The sequence below is a fragment of the Salvelinus namaycush genome, chromosome 10 (assembly GCF_016432855.1).
Source record: "Salvelinus namaycush isolate Seneca chromosome 10, SaNama_1.0, whole genome shotgun sequence".
NCBI classification, from domain to species: domain Eukaryota; kingdom Metazoa; phylum Chordata; class Actinopteri; order Salmoniformes; family Salmonidae; genus Salvelinus; species Salvelinus namaycush.
Genome location: NC_052316.1, coordinates 9,464,145 through 9,481,716, shown reverse-complemented (window position 1 = coordinate 9,481,716; position 17,572 = coordinate 9,464,145). Strand labels below are relative to the sequence as shown.

General features: G+C 47.7%; 1 protein-coding gene across 3 annotated transcripts in view; it reads left to right on the top strand.

Moving 5' to 3' along the window:
- nfia (nuclear factor I/A) overlaps positions 1–17,572 on the top strand; it is a 135,381-nt gene that overhangs the window by 99,898 nt on the left and 17,911 nt on the right. For 2 of the 3 annotated variants that reach the window (XM_039002149.1, XM_039002148.1), the window contains exons 5-7: positions 1,727–1,844; positions 3,877–4,004; positions 5,274–5,324. In XM_039002149.1, the coding sequence (XP_038858077.1) occupies positions 1,727–1,844; positions 3,877–4,004; positions 5,274–5,324 (297 nt within the window). The remainder of the gene's footprint in view (positions 1–1,726; positions 1,845–3,876; positions 4,005–5,273; positions 5,325–17,572) is intronic. The other variant, XM_039002147.1, reaches the window with a different exon arrangement.

The window sequence follows — 17,572 nt, the reverse complement described above, 5'->3', positions numbered from 1 at the left end:
TCCCTTCCTCCATCCCTACACCCCCCCTCTCCCCCTCCCTTCCTCCATCCCTACACCCCCCCTCTCCCCCTCCCTTCCTCCATCCCTACACCCCCCCTCTCTCCCTCCCTTCCTCCATCCCTACACCCCACCTCTCCCCCTCCCTTCCTCCATCCCTACACCCCCCCTCTCCCCCTCCCTTCCTCCATCCCTACACCCCCCCTCTCTCCCTCCCTTCCTCCATCCCTACACCCCACCTCTCCCCCTCCCTTCCTCCATCCATACACCCCCGTCCTCTCCCCCTCCCTTCCTCCATCCCTACACCCCCCCTCTCCCCCTCCCTTCCTCCCTCCCTACACCCCCCCTCTCCCCCTCCCTCCCTCCATCCCTACACCCCCCCTCTCTCCCTCCCTTCCTCCATCCCTACACCCCCCCTCTCCCCCTCCCTCCCTCCATCCCTACACCCCCCCTCTGTCCCTACTCTCCTGCTCTCCTTCCATCCCTCTCTTTCTTCCTCTCCAGACCAGAGCTATAGGCTGAGTTACTGCAGCCCGGTGCCCAGGTTAGCTCTCTCACAAATGACTTCTGAGGCCCCCACTATTAGCCATGCAAATGTACCCGCCGCTTTACTGCCCGCCTCGTAAATAAACCCGCCAAGCCACTTTGGATTAGGAAGGGAGGGAGGGTGAAGAGGGGATGGAATTTTGGAATGACTACGCGGGACGTTGTTTTTTGTAGTTATTGGTAGAGATGTTTGCTGGATGCTGCGTTATGATGACACATGCACTATTGCGCTTTCTCCTCCCTCTCTCCCCTATCACGCTCTCTCCCTCTCTCTCCCTCCCTCCCTCTCTCTCCCTCCCTCCCTTCCTCTCTCTCCCCCTCCCATTCTCCATCTCTCCCTCTCTCCCTCTCTCTCCCTCTCTCTCCCTCCCTCCCTCTCTCTCTCTCCCTTCCTCTCTCTCCCCCTCCCATTCTCCATCTCTCCCTCTCTCCCTCTCTCTCCCTCTCTCCCCCTCTCTCCCTCTCTCTCCATCCCTCCCCCTCTCCATCCCGCCCTCCCTTTCTCTCTCTTGCCCCTGTACCAGTGTCCTCTTCCAATGTTAATTAGGAACACCATTACCGTGTCTGTCACAGCAGCAGCCTCCTCCTCCTTCTCTTCCTCTCCTCCTCTTCCTCTCCTCTGTTTGGTATGCAGCGGCAACCCTCGTCCTCCCTCATCCCCTCCGCCTCACGTTTGCGCTGTCCTCATCAAAAATAGTGGTCCCTGTCACCATGAATATAAAGAGGCACCAACGCCTGCCTTTATGGACTGGCTGACAAAAGGCGCTCGATAGCATGCCAGCTAGTCCCACGGTGACCTACACACACACACACACACACACACACACACACACACACACACACACACACACACGAGAGTGAGTGAGCAGGCAGCGGGAAGGGAAACCTTTTAAGTGTGACACTTTGATGCAACAAGGCGAACGAGGTACCGACCGCGTCTCAATAGTCAAAAGTGGCTTCCTTTCCTCTTGTCTCCTCTCATCAGCACATTCCCAATACTCCTCCGTGTTGCTCAGGTCTATTCTGAGTGTTTGGGCTCAGTGAAGATGAAGGAGATGACAAGAAGACAGGGAGAGGAAACCACTATGGAGATGTGGTGTTAAAAAAAACACGTTTGAAATGTAACACAACTTATGGTCTCCATCCCTCTCCCTCTCTCCTCATCTCTCCTCTCTCTCTCTAGCCCCCATCGCAGCGGGGACGGGTCCTAACTTCTCGCTGGCGGACTTGGACAGCTCCTCCTACTACAGCATGAGCCCCGGGGCCATGAGGCGGCCCTTACCAAGCACCTCCTCCAGCAGGTAACCACACACACACACACACACAGAATGAGAGGGACACACACGCAAACAAGCACACACCCTCACACACACACAGAATGAGAGGGACACACACGCAAACAAGCACACATCCTCACGCACACACAGAATGAGAGGGACACACACGCAAACAAGCACACACCCTCACGCACACACAGAATGTGAGGGACACACGCAAACAGGCACACACACTCACGCACACACACAAGCATGCACACGCAAGTGTGCACACACACACACAGGGCTTGCTCATTCTCCGAGTAAGACCCTTACCTCACAGTGTGTATTTGCTCATGCGCACGTTTGTGCATTCATACCAATGTGTGTGTTTAGGAGCGCATTTATGTGTGTTTCTCTCAAACGCACGCACACACCCATTCTGACTCTGCCCGTTACTCAGGAGACAGCCCGCGCACCGTGTTAGGTCTGAAAGAGCAGCTACACACACAGAGGCTGGAGGCACTGCTCACTGAACTGGGCTCAACCCCCAACCTACCATCTCCTGTACCGTACTCACATAACGACTGCAATATAGCAATCCTTTCTAATGTAAAGTGTTGCACTGTACGCTCCAGCATACACACACACACACACACTCTCTCCATGTGCATTGGTTAAACTTGTGCATGTTAAATGCACATGGGTTTGCATACGTGTATGCACGTGCGTGTGCGAGAGGATGTGTGCGCACGTCGGTGCGCACGCGTGTGTGTGTGTCTCCGCACACCCGTGTGCATCAAGCCCATGTGAGCCAGCGGCCTCGCTCTCCGTCCAGCCTCCTCCCTACCGAAGCGAACACGGCTGAACAACAAGGAGGCAGTGTGTGTGTGTGTGTGTGTGTGTGTGTGTGTGTGTGCCCCGCCCATAATTATCCAATTAGGAGGGAAACCTGCCAACAGACATCACACAAAGAAATGTCAGAACCAACAGCAAGGGAAACAACTCACTGGTTTAGGGGTGCTTCCCAATTCGCACCCTATTCCCTATATGGTGTACTTTTGATCAGAGCCCTATGGGATACCTATGGGCCCTGGTCAAAGGAAGTGCATCATATTAGGGAATAGGGAGCCTTTTGAGACGCCCCCTAACAGTGGTCTGGTAGCTCACCTGGCTAAAAGAGAGCGATATATATACACACACACCAGCACCAAACCACTGTCCATGTGTGGAGTGATACTGTGTGAAGCAGAGAGCAGTGTGGGACAGGCTTTGATGGGAGGCCCCGGTGTGGCCGCAAGTAGGAGCCCAACACACACACACACACACACACGTGCGCAGACACATGGATGCATGCTTACATACAGACAGAATACACAGACACACCCGTTAACCCAATTGCATAGGCTACATCCTAACTGTATACACATCAAACACAAACATATACAGACCCCCCCCCCCCCCCCACACACACACACACACACACACACACACCTAACCTGGTAGACTCAGGCCAGCCGTGTGTGTCTGTTCCAGGCTCTTGATCCTTGGCCAGAGTTGCCACTGTTAAAGAGGATTACATTCATCTGGCCTGCCTCTCTCTCCGGGGGATGTCTGCATTCATCAGATGATACCCCTATGTACAAACACACACACACACACACCATATTCTGGCCGATGCAGAGCATGGAAGTTGATCCACATGCATGGGCACCAGACACAAAGAGATGAGCCTTTAAACGTACTCACACACACACACCGTGTTTCTATAAAGACACCCGTGACAATATACTTCTTGTCAACACATTTAGATCATGACTGAATGTATGATTTTACGAGTGAAGATTTTAAACAGGCGTGTTGTTATTGAACTCCTGTTGAGACCCATAAGAAATGGCCTCTGAATAACACTGAAACATGGCTAGCAGGCGTTCACCCTTGTCCCTGTGTGTGTGTGTGTGTGTGTGTGTGTGTGTGTGTGTGTGTGTGTGTGTGTGTGTGTGTGTGTGTGTGTGTGTGTGTGTGTGTGTGTGTGTGTGTGTGTGTGTGTGTGTGTGTGTGTGTGTGTTCCTACCAGCTCGGCCAAGAGGATCAAGTGTATGGAGGATGAGGTGGACAGTCCAGGAGAGGAGTCCTACTACCCGGGCCAGGGTCGCTCCCCGGGCAGCGGCAGCCAGGCCAGCAGCTGGCACGAAGTGGAACCAGGTACGTACTGCTGTAAGCTGCCAACCGACCTGCCCTTAATGCCAACACCCCTGTAACACACTTTTACCCTGATACCCTCCCTACTCTTACTACTACGGCTGTACATAGCTCTTCTTCTCTGCTTTCAAGCCAGAGACATGTAGTATGTTTTGGGAGGAAGTGGTGTGTGTGTGTGTGTGTGTGTGTGTGTGTGTGTGTGTGTGTGTGTGTGTGTGTGTGTGTGTGTGTGTGTGTGTGTGTGTGTGTGTGTGTGTGTGTGTGTGTGTCAAGAGTGAGAATGCAGGATTGTGCGTTTGTGAAGGGTGAGAATGTCGGATTGTGTCTAAACAGTGAGGGGGAGAATCGTGTCCTGTCTCTTCCTTGTCTGTCTGAGTCTGTCTCGACCTCACGTGTTGGTAACAAAGATTTCCATTCTTACATAAAACGAAGGCTCACATAATCATTTTTCAGAACCACTTTTGGACTTTATATACTGTTTTACAAAGGCGATCTGTCTTGATGGGCAATTTGCCATTTTGCAGCTTTCCTCTCGAAAGTTCAGTGTCCTACTCTATGTGCAAGCTCATCATTTCAGGATGCTTTTACTTTATGGGTCACCTAATAGCGCCGTGGAGCCATGGGCTTTTCCCCCTTCATTTTATGGTTCACATTCATGGTATTAACGATGACATGAATACTATTACTAACATGTTGTGATCCATGAAGAGAGTGGTGCGGGGTGTGTTTGTGGTTTGGGAATTTTAGGGTGGAGTTGCCCAGAGGCCCCTCTTTAGAGTGAGAGGACTGGCGGGGGTGTGTGTTAGTTTTTCTATGGTGTGTGTGTCTGTGTTAGTTTTTCTATGGTGTGTGTGTCTGTGTGTGTCTGTGTTCGTTTTTCTATGGTGTGTGTTTCTGTTTCGTGTTCCAAGAGGATAGAAATTCGACACGGCGTCAACGAGTGCATGTCCTAGGTATGAGTTAAACAGGCTGTGTGAGTATGTTTGCGTACAGTGTGTGTGTATGTATGCGTTTGTGTGTGTTAGTGTGTTCTTTTGTATTTGTGTGTGTGTGTGTGTGTGTGCTTTTGTGAATGGGTGTGTGTGATTTGTATGTGTAACGTGACCCCCGGCCCGCATTCCATCATGGGAACAGGACTGACATGCATACTTAATTGATGAGGTAATGCTCCATATTCTCTCCTAACGCTTCACTATATTCACCCTGCCTCTTTTTTTGTTTGTTTTTTTGTCCCCCTGTTTCTTTCCCCCCTTTCCTTTTGTCTCTCAAAAGCTGGATATAAACTGCGTGGCTCGCTAGCTAGTTCGTTCATCTCAAGACAAGGTAAAGATGCATTACTGTTTCCAATTTCACCTCCCGTCCTCTGTTGCCCCCCCCCCCCAGACCCCTAACCCTCACCCCCCCCCCCCCCCCCCCCCCCTCCAAATCAGGAGGTTCTGTAGTTGGTTGTGGTATCGAGCTTTGTGGTTGGTGTTTTGTATTGTCCAGGTTTCCCCCCCACCTACCGTCCCCCCTCCACCTCTCCCTCACTGTGTGTGATTGTGACGAAAAATAATGGGACTGAAACAGATCCTTGCGGCACACCTTAGGCCTTATACCTGCACTGTGTCTGTACTGTAGCATGGGGCTCATGTCCATTGGAATCCTGACCGTGCACCATGATATGTACATTCAAGCAACTTCACCCATTTTATATCTTAAGTGTCTGTCAACAACTTCAGAACATATTGTCTATGTATTCAGAGCGAATTGTGAAGTAGCTACACCCCCCCCCCCCCCCCCCCCCCCCACAAACCGGGGTGGTGTCTGTGTGTGTTTGCATACATTTTCCGTGAACATGTGTCTTGGTGCCTGTGTCCTTGTTTATCTACACCCCGAGTTGGAACATTACAAGCCGACACATGAGTGTCCGCGTTACGCATGTCTGCCTGTTCGCATTCTCCCGATTGCTCGGGGTTCCGATTTTCGTCGTCATCCAAACTTCCAGCTTCATCCCACCCCCCCAACCCCTCCCCCCCCCCCCCCCCCCCCCCCCCCCCCCATGTGTCATTTTCCTTTTGCCTTTGTCATCCTGTTGAGCATTGCGATGTTGTTGACGGTGGATTTGGCTCTTGTTGATGTCCAGTTGGTTTGTTTTTTTGGTTTGTTTGTGGTTACCGAGACGTGTGTGTGTGTGTGTGTGTGTGTGTGTGTGTGTGTGTGTGTGTGTGTGTGTGTGTGTGTGTGTGTGTGTGTGTGTGTGTGTGTGTGTGTGTGTGTGTGTGTGTGTGTGTGTGTTTTTGTGCGCGTGTGTGTGTGTTGAAACACTCGATGACATTGGAACAAGTGTGACACGTCAACAGCTGCTGAAGTCTTGTCTGGTGTGTGTGGCCCTTTCACCACGGTGGGGACAGTGTTATAATTAGCCGCAACTCGTGAAAGTGCATCCCGCGGAACGGGATGCCATCCATTTCCCAGGTATCCCACGTCAGGTCTCAGGAACACGTCACTCACATGGCCGTCGCGCCGGGGCTTCAATAGCTAAGTGTCAGAGGGAGGGAGGGAGGGAGTGTGTGTGTGTGTGTGTGTGTGTGTGTGTGTGTGTGTGTGTGTGTGTGTGTGTGTGTGTGTGTGTGTGTGTGTGTGTGTGTGTGTGTGTGTGTGTGTGTGTGTGTGTATTTGTCTGCTTGGGAGTGTGTGAAGGGGGTTAAGCAATGCGCTGAGCTGTATGTCTCAACTGACTGTTCAAGGAAGAAGTTGTTTCATCAGTGAAACATGTCCAGAAGAAGACTTACTCAATCCACATATTTGATAGGTTAAAGTTCGGAAGCATAATCTTCTTTCATTGTATTTGAACATTACCTACACCCGCTTCCTGATATGTCTCCACCTATCAGAGAAGGCGTTGTAGCAACGTGGAGCAGACATGACTCTGCACGTTGCTGTCCCTGGCATTGATAAGGCCGTCTGTATTCATGGCTGAACCTGCCCTGCTTGTCTGCTCGGGTAAAGGACCTTTCTCCGATATAGCCTGTCTGGCTGCTGTGCATGCCCACTTGCACACCCCTGAGTTGGGGCAAAGCAGGGATAGCTTGGGCCTGATTGATGCTTACTGGAGAAGAGGCCTCGGTAGAAGGGGAGACGGATGGACAGCAGAGAAAGACGAGGAGGGGGCGGATGCTCGATACAGAATCGCCTGCCCGCCAGCCAGCAGGCTTGTCAATTTGTCAGAGGAAGGAGAGAGCAAAGGAGAGAGGGGGGATGGAGAGAGACGGAGGGAGAGAAGCGGCCCTCTATGTGTAATAACGCCTCGGAATGAGGAAAGTGCTGAGTACAGCCCAGCTCTGATTCCACCTGACAGAATCTTTTTAAGTGTTCATTACTCACTCTCAGACTTCAGGCCCTTCACACACACACACAAGCAAGTAAACACACAAGCAAGTACACACAGTTGCATTCCCCCACACACACACACACACACACACACACACACACACACACACACACACACACACACACACACACACACACACACACACACACACACACACACACACACACACACACACACACACACACACACACGCAATCTCTCAGTCCAGATGTTTTGCCTCCCAGTCTCAGCCCCTATACCCACTTTCTCCTCTTCATTCTCTCTCTCTCCCTCTCTACCTCGCTTTCCCTCTCCTCTATCTCACTTTACGCATACCTCCATGAATCTCTATCTCTTCTTGAATCACGTGCACCCAGAGCTCCCTGAGCACACTACCCCATTCCCTAGCACATGAAGAAGACTCTAGTCTACAATAGCTGCCTGCACACTGAACAGGGACTGATAGGCTCTTACTGTTACAGCCGAAAACCTTTGAATATGATCCTGGCCAATAGCCCACAAATCAACCTGTTGACTCCAGCCCAAGTCTGAGCCTCCTGCCCCTTCCAGACCCTCCAGCCTCCCCTATTGCTTGGTCTATGCTACCCTATTGGAGAGGGACCAGCCCAGCGGGCCTCTGAAGCTAGCTGGCTAGCCGCCGCCGCTGCTAACACCACTTCAAAGGGCCAGGTATAGTAATGAATGGGCAGAAGAATTTTTCTCCGAAAGTTCTCCACCTCAAAGAGCACGGCCAACGTTTGGTCTGACCCCCCCCCATCCCTCCCCTGTCTTTCATCTCTCTGCTCCACACAGCCCGTGGGATCATGGTATATATGGTTCTGACAGCCCATGCGTGGGGCAATTGGTCACAAACCTCCTCAGGATTCTAAAAGGGCAACTCGTCTTTGGTGGTCACCCAAACGTCAGATGTTATTTTCCCATGCTTGATTGCCGCTCTCTCTCTCTAGAAGTTGCAGTTACTGTTGTTAGTGTTGTTTATGAGGCTGGGGCTTCAAATATATATATGCACATCCAGTGGCTTTAGAGAAGGTGTTTGAGATCAAAGTAGACATTCAGCAATATGTCTAATAAGACATACGTTTCAATTGATTTGATAGGTGAATGCTGTGTGCTTGTCATCCATTGTGGAGCTTTTTATTGAGTGAATGTGTATGTTGAATGTGGGTTTGTAGACCTGTGTTTGTTTGTCTGTGTACCCTTTTGTTTCGTGATTGCTGGGATACTTTGTATGGTGTCAGTATGACCTGATCTGTTTGTGTTGAAAGCAGCCAACCCTCTCCTCTTGATGTTCTCTAAACTGTGACTGTGTGTCCATCCTCCAACCTGCCCCCACCCCAGAGAAGTTTCCCCTAACTGGTCCAAGAGCAGATATTATTTACCCCTCAAATGGCTAAGGTTACGATTGGGGGCTGTGCAATCTGATCCTATATATATATATACAGTATATATGGTTAGGGTCAACTTCTACCTTAAGTCCTTCCCTTTCCAACTCAGTTTGATCAAACAGCCTTCCTCAAAAACCCTTCTTTACCCAACAGAGGGCAATTACTAGTCAGTCCTTCCATCTCTTTCTTTATCTCCCTCTCTCACTGCCTGAAAGAGGAAAGGAGTCTGCCAGGGCTGGAGAAACCAAGACTTCTGTGTCTTTTAGGGCTAGATTGGCACACACTTTTTACACTCAGACCTCAGTCCATTGACACAGACTCATCTAGAGACTTCAAATCCCACCTCCAATGCTTCCAAGACGAGCTAGAAAAAGGCCAAATCCAGCTCTGCTTGGTGCATGATCTTTTCGGAATGTCGGAAGGAATGTTTAATTCTTCTATAACAAAAATGAGAGGCATTACAATTATTAGGAAATCTTTATTCTTTGACTAATATTTTAAAAGCCATTTAGTGTTTATCAGGGGCATTAGTTTTACCTTGTATGGTGTACAGAGTTTGCATAATTTAGACCATTTCATTGGTGCATCTGGCAAGGTAAAACGAAAGCATCCAGTGTGGTTAGGGTGTGGTCAGATAGAGCTTTGATTGGCTGTGGTGCACAACCAATTACAGTAGAGACTGAATATGTACCATACAAATAACGTTATCATGCATGGTCTCTCTACTGACTATTCTCTTTGGCTTAAACTCTTGTGGTAAATGCTATCTGAACCCATTACTCACATTAACCCAGCAAAGCCCCAGTACACACTGGATTAGGACTGTGTGACCATGCTGTGTGCTTTGCCACTAGGACCTTACCTGTCTACTATAGCATCTATTCTTCCTTCCCCTATTTTTACCATTCCCACTCTCCTCTTCCCACATCTCTCTCTTAACCCTAAACCCCCATCAGCCCACGGATAAGGCATGTCTATTCGTTCTATATATATTTTTGCCCATTTTATGGTATGGAAATGATATAATTCATTTATTAACAACTAACCTCAACTCGATACATTTTTTTTTAAATCTACATTTTCTAATTAGTGCTGTCTCCTGGAATTTCATCAACTTTCCTCTAAAAACTCTAACTGAATAGGCAAAGAGTTCCTTACAAAATGGCAATCAATGCACACGTATGTGCCTCTGAGCTATGCTTCTCAAAAGTAATACAGTAACTTAGCTTCTGTATCGTCATCAAATCCCTAACATTGTCAGACGGATTAACATTGAGGACCCTGCAAACAACAAAGGTGAGGATTTTGGGCTATATCTTTAAAAAATAATAATTGCGACGCAAGGCACAAAACAAAAATATCTGTATTCCCCTTTAAAGACTGGCCTCCACTCGTACAGTAGCCTATGCTGCGCTCCGTTGGGCCCTGACCACTCCCCTTTCCTCCCCCCAACCCCCTAGTCTGCCCCCACGCCTCGCCAACCCCCCTTGCACCCCCCTCCCCCCTCACCTGTGAACCCAGCCTGTGAGTCTCCGTGCCCTTTCCTTATTAAATTTCACTTATCAATCATTCTTGCCAGGGATGCCATCGCCCACCACATTAAAGAAGTCAGAGAAGTGTGGTTTCAGCAGCCCTGTCGTGCCTTCGCAGACCACCTCCTCCCCCCGAACGGCATTCACACACCATCATCGGCCTGTCATTACAGGACCTAGAGGTGAGGTCCCCCCCCCACCCCAACCGTGTCATCCCTGGCTCCCCCTAGTTCACCACCTATAGCTGCCTCTGTCAGATAAGGGCTGTAGAGATAGAGACGAAGCAGAGTGCTCCTTGCTGCTGGTGGTGCTGTGTGTGTGGCTCTGCTCATACGTAGTGTTGCTACTGTAAGCGTGTTGTACAGCCGTGTTTCCCATCACCAGTCCTGGAGTACCCCCAACCGAACATATTTTTGTTGTGGCCCCAGACAAGCCCACCTGATTCTACTTGTCAACTAATCATCAAACCCTTGACTAGTTGAATCAGGTGTTTTTGTCTGGTGCTTCAACAAAAATGTGTGCTGTTGGGGATACTTGAGGACCGGAGTTGGGAAACACTGTTGTTCAGTTTCTGCTTTATGGGTTTGAGTGCGAGATCCCACCCCCCTTTCCCACTTGGTGATTAGTTCCGTGCGTGTGTTTGTGCGTGTGTTTTTGCGCGTGTGTGCGTGCATGTATGGCCGGCTGTGGGTTTAGCCGGGAATGGTCATGTCAGAACACGAGCTCATATTTTTACTGTGAGTGTAATCCACAGATTACCTCACCAAGGCAAGCTGCTTTCCCTTTGGCCCGGTTTGGTTTATATATGGTTTATATATTATGACTTCTTACCATATAGCCATAAATGTAGACCACAGGTTTATACAATATGAATGTTTCAGGAGACCAGTAACTAACATTGAAATTAGTAATCATCATAAATCATTAGCTGTAAGTGCTACTTTTTGAACTAATATCGACAGTAAGCCAAGTATTAGGATGGGTCCTAAATGGCATAGGGCCGTAGGGCTCTGGTCAAATTAGTGTCCTTTAAAGGGAATAGGGTTCCGTTTGGGGGACAGCGTTACAGTATAGTGTGGTTGTCCAGGAGCTTTGTTTCCCGTCCTGGCCACCAGCAGTATTTGCTTTAGCGAGGCAATGCTTTTTGTTTGAGGGGGAAAATATGGGTCATCCAAACATTGGTTTGCACTTGTTGCTTTGTCCAGGCTAGTGTTGTTACAGCTTGAGAAATGAGTTGAGGAACGTGTCGTCCTATAGCGTTCATATGGCTTTTTTTAAATTCACCATTTTATTTCTTCTTATTTTTCAACAGGTCTCCCCTTTTGTTAGTACTCGCTGCTAAGCTAGATGCAGATAACTGTGCGTCAGTTAATATGGAACATGTTAGTTAGACCATCCATCAACGGGGAAGTGAGCGCTTTGAATTCTCTGTGTTGTCAAGCAGCTAGCCAGCTTGTCGTCACTGTCTGTCTGAGAGAAGGTAGTCGTCACAAGGACACACACCACTGTTTCGGTGATGTCTTCCATCTGCGGGGGGGGTCTGCAAAAAAGTGCACTTTTGAATGATTACTACAGGCTTGATGTCCATAATATTTTTGACCTAAAAAAAAACGTTAAAACCCACTGGGGCTTAAAGGTTGAGGCTTGGGGGGGATTAAGTTGTGTCAGTAAGTAGTATAACTGTCACATTTAGGATGTTGTGTTCTACGCTCACATAAAAGGCCAAAATGGTGGGGTTCATTCATCTTCATAAGTCGAACCGGTTGTCATGTCTGTTTGGTTGACTTTAACCGCCCTGTTGTACCAATCTCATCTGTAATTGATTTATCATAGTTGGAGCGCCTTCTTCACGCCCCACGTTCCTTTTGAAACGTTAGCCGAACCCGTTGAGCCGCGAGACGTAGGTGTAGCCACAGGGCGACGCAATTTGGCAAACAAAGACTCGCGAGCCGCACGGTTCGTTGGCTCGACTTCTCGTCTTCAAAAGGGCTATTAAAACATTCTTCTTTCGTTGTCTCCCTCTGCACTCTCTTCAGCAGCCTCCTCCCACGGGTTCACACACACACACACACACACACACACAGCCACCTGTTAATATCTCTCCACGTGAAAACCACCCGCCTCAGTCATAATAAGGGAGGGATTTCTTTTGTATCATATTTTTTTCTTCATTAATCCACCTGTGGGTTATAGACACTGAGTGTACAAAACATTATGAACACCTGCTCTTTCCATTACATAGACTGACCAGATGAATCCAGGTTAAAGTTATGATCCCTTATTGATGTCACCTATTGAATCCACTTCAATCAGTGTAGGTGAAGGGGAGGAGACTTGTTAAAGAAGTATTTTTAAGCCTCGAGACAATTGAGACATATGCATGTGTGCCATTCATGCATATATGTGTGCCATTCAGATGGTGAATGGGCAAGACAAAATATTGAAGTGCCTTTGAACGGGGTATGGTAGTGGGTGCCAGGCACCCCGGTTTGTAACAAGAACTGCACCGCTGTTGTTGTTTTTTTACGCTCAACAGTTTCCTGTTTGTATCAAGAACGGTCCACCACCCAAAGAACATCCAGACAACTTGACACAACTGTTGGAAACATTGGAGTCAAAATGGGCCAGCATCCCTGTGGAACGCTTTCGACACCTTGTAGAGTCCATGCCCCGACGAATTGAGGCTGTTCTGGAACTCAATATTAAGAAGGTGTTCTTAGAGTTTGGTATACTCAGTGTATTACCACTAGAACATTACTAGTATTTTATATATTCCTGCTACCAGTCACTGTTTACAGGTGTTCTTAATGTTTGTGCGCTCAGTGTATAATATATTTTTCAAGTAAAAGTTGGCAGTGGGGGTAAAATAGAACAAAGTGGTAGGTGGGGGAAGAAAAAGCCAGCGAACCAATTCGATTTGCAAAGTGGAACTAATCCGTAGCACTTTTCTATTGGCCATACAGCCCCTCATGTAGGCCCAGACCACAATGGAGCCCACTGCTCCCTCCCTCCATCTCTACTTCTTTCCCTCCCTCCCTCCATCTCCCGCCAGCTGTCTGAAGCCTTAGCCAGCTTCCCGTCCTGTTCCATCCCCTCCCACGTCATGATAATTTACATATTTGACCGGGGGGGGGGGGGGAACCCCCTGAACCCCCTCCAGATTAGCTACAGGCCCACCCACTGGGCACGTGTGGGGAGGACCTGCTGTCCATCCAGCCCCACTTTCATCTCTCCTCCATAATGACGCGCTAAAGTCACAGCTAACAGGCCTCGCTTAGAGCCCCAGTGAAAGGCCCTCAGAGACCCTGCTGGGGATGCTGTCCCCAACCTCCCCTACCTCCTCGCCCTCCCCAACCCCCCCCCCCCCCCCCTCCAAGCTACAGTTAGTCCCCTTGGAGTTGAATGGATGAGGCATGGGGGCACGGGGCTACAAAGCCCATAGTTAGCGTACTAGCAGGCTAGCAGCATATCAGCTGCTTCGATATATTTGATATCCTCCCCGTTGTCCCAACATTGTGGCATTAGTACATTCACGAGGCGAAGCCCAAATAAACCTCAGAGAGGGAGAGAAGAGGGAGCTTATTCAGGGAGTTATGAGCTGTGGTGTGTCTGCTGTCAGGAATACATCCTTCTCTGTAGCAGTGGCAGGTTACTCCACCCACCCCTCTAACAGGCCTAAACACTGTTACCCCAATTTCTCCTTTACCACCTGTGGAGTCTTTTCAAATCAGCAGTGTTATAACAGCTCATAACAGAGGAAGCCGGATGTGGAGGTCCGGCGTAGTTACACGTGGTCTGCGGTTGTGAGGCCGGTTGGACGTACTGCCAAATTCTCTAAAACGACGGAGGGGGCTTATGGTAGAGAAATGAACATTAAATTCTCTGGCAACAGCTCTGGTGGACATTCCTGCAGTCAGCATGCCTATTGCACGCTCCGTCAAAACTTGAGACATCTGTGGCATTGTGTTTTGTGACAAAACTGCCCATTTTAGAGTGGCCTTTCATTGTCCCCAGCACAAGGTGCACCTGTGTAATGATATTGCTGTTTAAATCAGCTTCTTGATATGCCACACCTGTCAGGTGGATGGATTATCTTGGCAAAGGAGGAATGCTCACTAACAGGGATGTAGAGACGCGTGCACAAAATTAGAGAGAAATAAGCTTTTTGTGCGTGTGGAACATTTCTGGGATCTTTTATTTCAGCTCATGAAACATTTTTGTTCAGTATGGATAATTCAGATATGAAGTGATTGATGGGAATGACAAGAAGTATTGACAGGGCTCCCCTAACCTGTTTTAAAGCAGACTGAATGTTGCGCTGACGAGGTAATGGTGAGTACAGCATTCAGTCGGGTGTTAACCAGGCTAGCTGTCCCCCAGGATCGGTAGTGTGACCGCTAGATGTCAAGAGGGGACTAAATACAGTAAAGATGGGTTTAAGGGGTAGAGGAGCAGCCCCCCTCCGCATGCTAAAAGCCTTTTTGGGCTCATTAGTTGACAAGCTGAAACATGGGCGCGAAACTTAGTTTACTCACAATTTCTCCCCTGGAAAATATTAATCAGAACATAAATGAGGAACACAACATGTGAGCAAGGCTATTCAAGTAATTGGAAATCGTTCTCGAACACTTAAGTTTGGTCTCCCCAAAAATAAATAATGATTCCTAATTGACGCTGGCCATTTGTGTAATGGACATTGGACCGGTCCAAGCCAGTCGGCACAGTGGGACAGGAGCTGGTCAGTGGCCAGAGAGGCAGCGGTCAATCACTCAGACTCTACGGCCATATACTGGACGGGGTAAGCGATGATAAGTGGCGGTGATCCAGAAACTAAGGATGCATCCAAAATTGCACCCTATTCCCTACATAGTGCACTACTTTTGACCAGATCCCATTTAGGGCATTATGGACAAAGCCTAAGTGACACCTGTCAATGGTAGTCTACTTAGACAATCTGCCTCGCTAGCTAACGTTGTGACGAGCGGGAGGTATAAAAACACCAATGATTGATTATGATTCTAATGGGGGAGATAGTACCTCCTTGAGTTGTGTGTGCGTGTGCACGTGTCAAGTTTGTCTGTGCCTGTGCGTGTAAGACTGCAAGTGTGACGGGGTGTTTTATTAGCACACTTGTCAGGCGCTAACTAGAGAGTGACTCGTCAACATTTTACTAGCCCGACTCGCCAGTGTGCAAAGCTGTGTGCAAAGCTGTCATCAAGGCAAACGGTGGCTATTTTGAAGAATCTCAAATATAAAATACAGTTGAAGTCAGAAGTTTACATACACTTAGGTTGGAGTCATTAAAACTCGTTTTTCAACCACTCCACAAATTTCTTCTTAACAAACTATAGTTTTGGCAAGTCGGGTAACACATCTACTTTGTGCATGACACAAGTAATTTTTCCAACAATTGTTTACAGACAGATTTTTTCACTTATAATTCACTGTATCACAATTCCAGTGGGTCAGAAGTTTACATACACTAAGTTGACTGTGCCTTTAAACAGCTTGAAAAATTCCAGAAAAATATGTCATGGCTTTAGAAGCTTCTGATAGGCTAATTGGCATAATTTGAGTCAATTGGAGGTATACCTGTGGATGTATTTCAAGGCCTACCTTCAAACTCAGTGCCTCATTGCTTGACATCATGGGAAAATCTAAAGAAATCAGCCAAGACCTCCACAAGAAATCAGCCAAAACAATTGTAGACCTCCACAAGTCTGGTTCATCCTTGGGAGCAATTTCCAAACGCCTGAAGGTACCATGTTCATCTGTACGAACAATAGTATGCAAGTATAAACACCATGGGACCATGCAGCCGTCATACCGCTCAGGAAGGAGATGCGCTCTGTCTCCTAGAGATGAACGTACTTTGGTGCGAATAGTGCAAATCAATACCAGAACAACTGCAAAGGACCTTGTGAAGATGCTGGAGGAAACAGGTACAAAAGTATCTATATCCACAGTAAAACGAGTCCTATATCGACAAGGCCGCTCAGCAAGGAAGAAGCCACTGCTCCAAAACCGCCATAAAAATGCCAGACTACGGTTTGCAACTGCACATGGGGGCAAGGATTGTACTTTTTGGAGAAATGTCCTCTGGTCTGATGAAACAAAAATAGAACTGTTTGGCCATAATGACCATCGTTATGTTTGGAGGAAAAAGGGGGAGGCTTGCAAGCCGAAGAACACCCTCCCAACCGTGAAACACGGGGGTGGCAGCATCATGTTGTGGGGGTGCTTTGCTGCAAGAGGGACTGGTGCACTTCACAAAATAGATGGCATCATGAGGCAGGAGAATTATGTGGATATATTGAAGCAACATCTCAAGACATCAGTCAGGAAGTTAAAGCTTGGTCGCAAATGGGTCTTCCAAATGGACGATGATCCCAAGCATACTTCCAAAGTTGTGGCAAAATGGCTTAAGGACAACAAAGTCAAGGTATTGGAGTGTCCGTCACAAAGCCCTGACCTCAATCCCATAGAAAGGAGGCCTACAAACCTGACTCTGTCAGAAGGAATGGGCCACAATTCACCCAACTTATTGTGGGAAGCTTGTGGAAGGCTACCAGAAACGTTTTACCCAAGTTAAACAATTTAAAGGCAATGCTACAAAATACTAATTGAGTGTATGTAAACTTGTAAACTGGGAATGTGATGAAAGAAATAAAAGCTGAAATAAAAAAGTCTCTTCTATTATTCTGACATTTCACATTCTTAAATAAAGTTGTGATCCTAACTGACCTAAGATAGGGAATTTTTACTAGGATTAAATGTCAGGAATTGAAAAACTGAGTTTAAATGTATTTGGCTAAGGTGTATGTAAACTTCCGACTTCAACTGTATATTTGGATTTGTTTAACACTTTTTTGGTTACTACAGGATTCCATGTGTTATTTCATAGTTTTGATGTCTTCACTATTATTCTACAATGTAGAAAATAGTCAAATAAAGAAAAACCCTGGAATGATTAAGGTGTTCTAAAACTTTTGACTGGTACTGTATATAAATAGAACATATAAAAAGCATGAATGGATAGCATACGATCATAGATACAATTTGGCTACATAGGCCTACAAACATTTACAATGAAAGGCAAAATCACAATAATCACAAGAATGGATTCAGATCAAAGTCTAGGTTGAGACCGAATGGAGCAAAGGTCTTTAAAAACAAATCAAAATATGTTTTATATTTGAGATTCTTCAAAGTAGCCACCCTTTGCCTCAATGACCGCGTCGCACACTCTTTGCATTCTCTCTACCAGCTTCATGAGGTAGT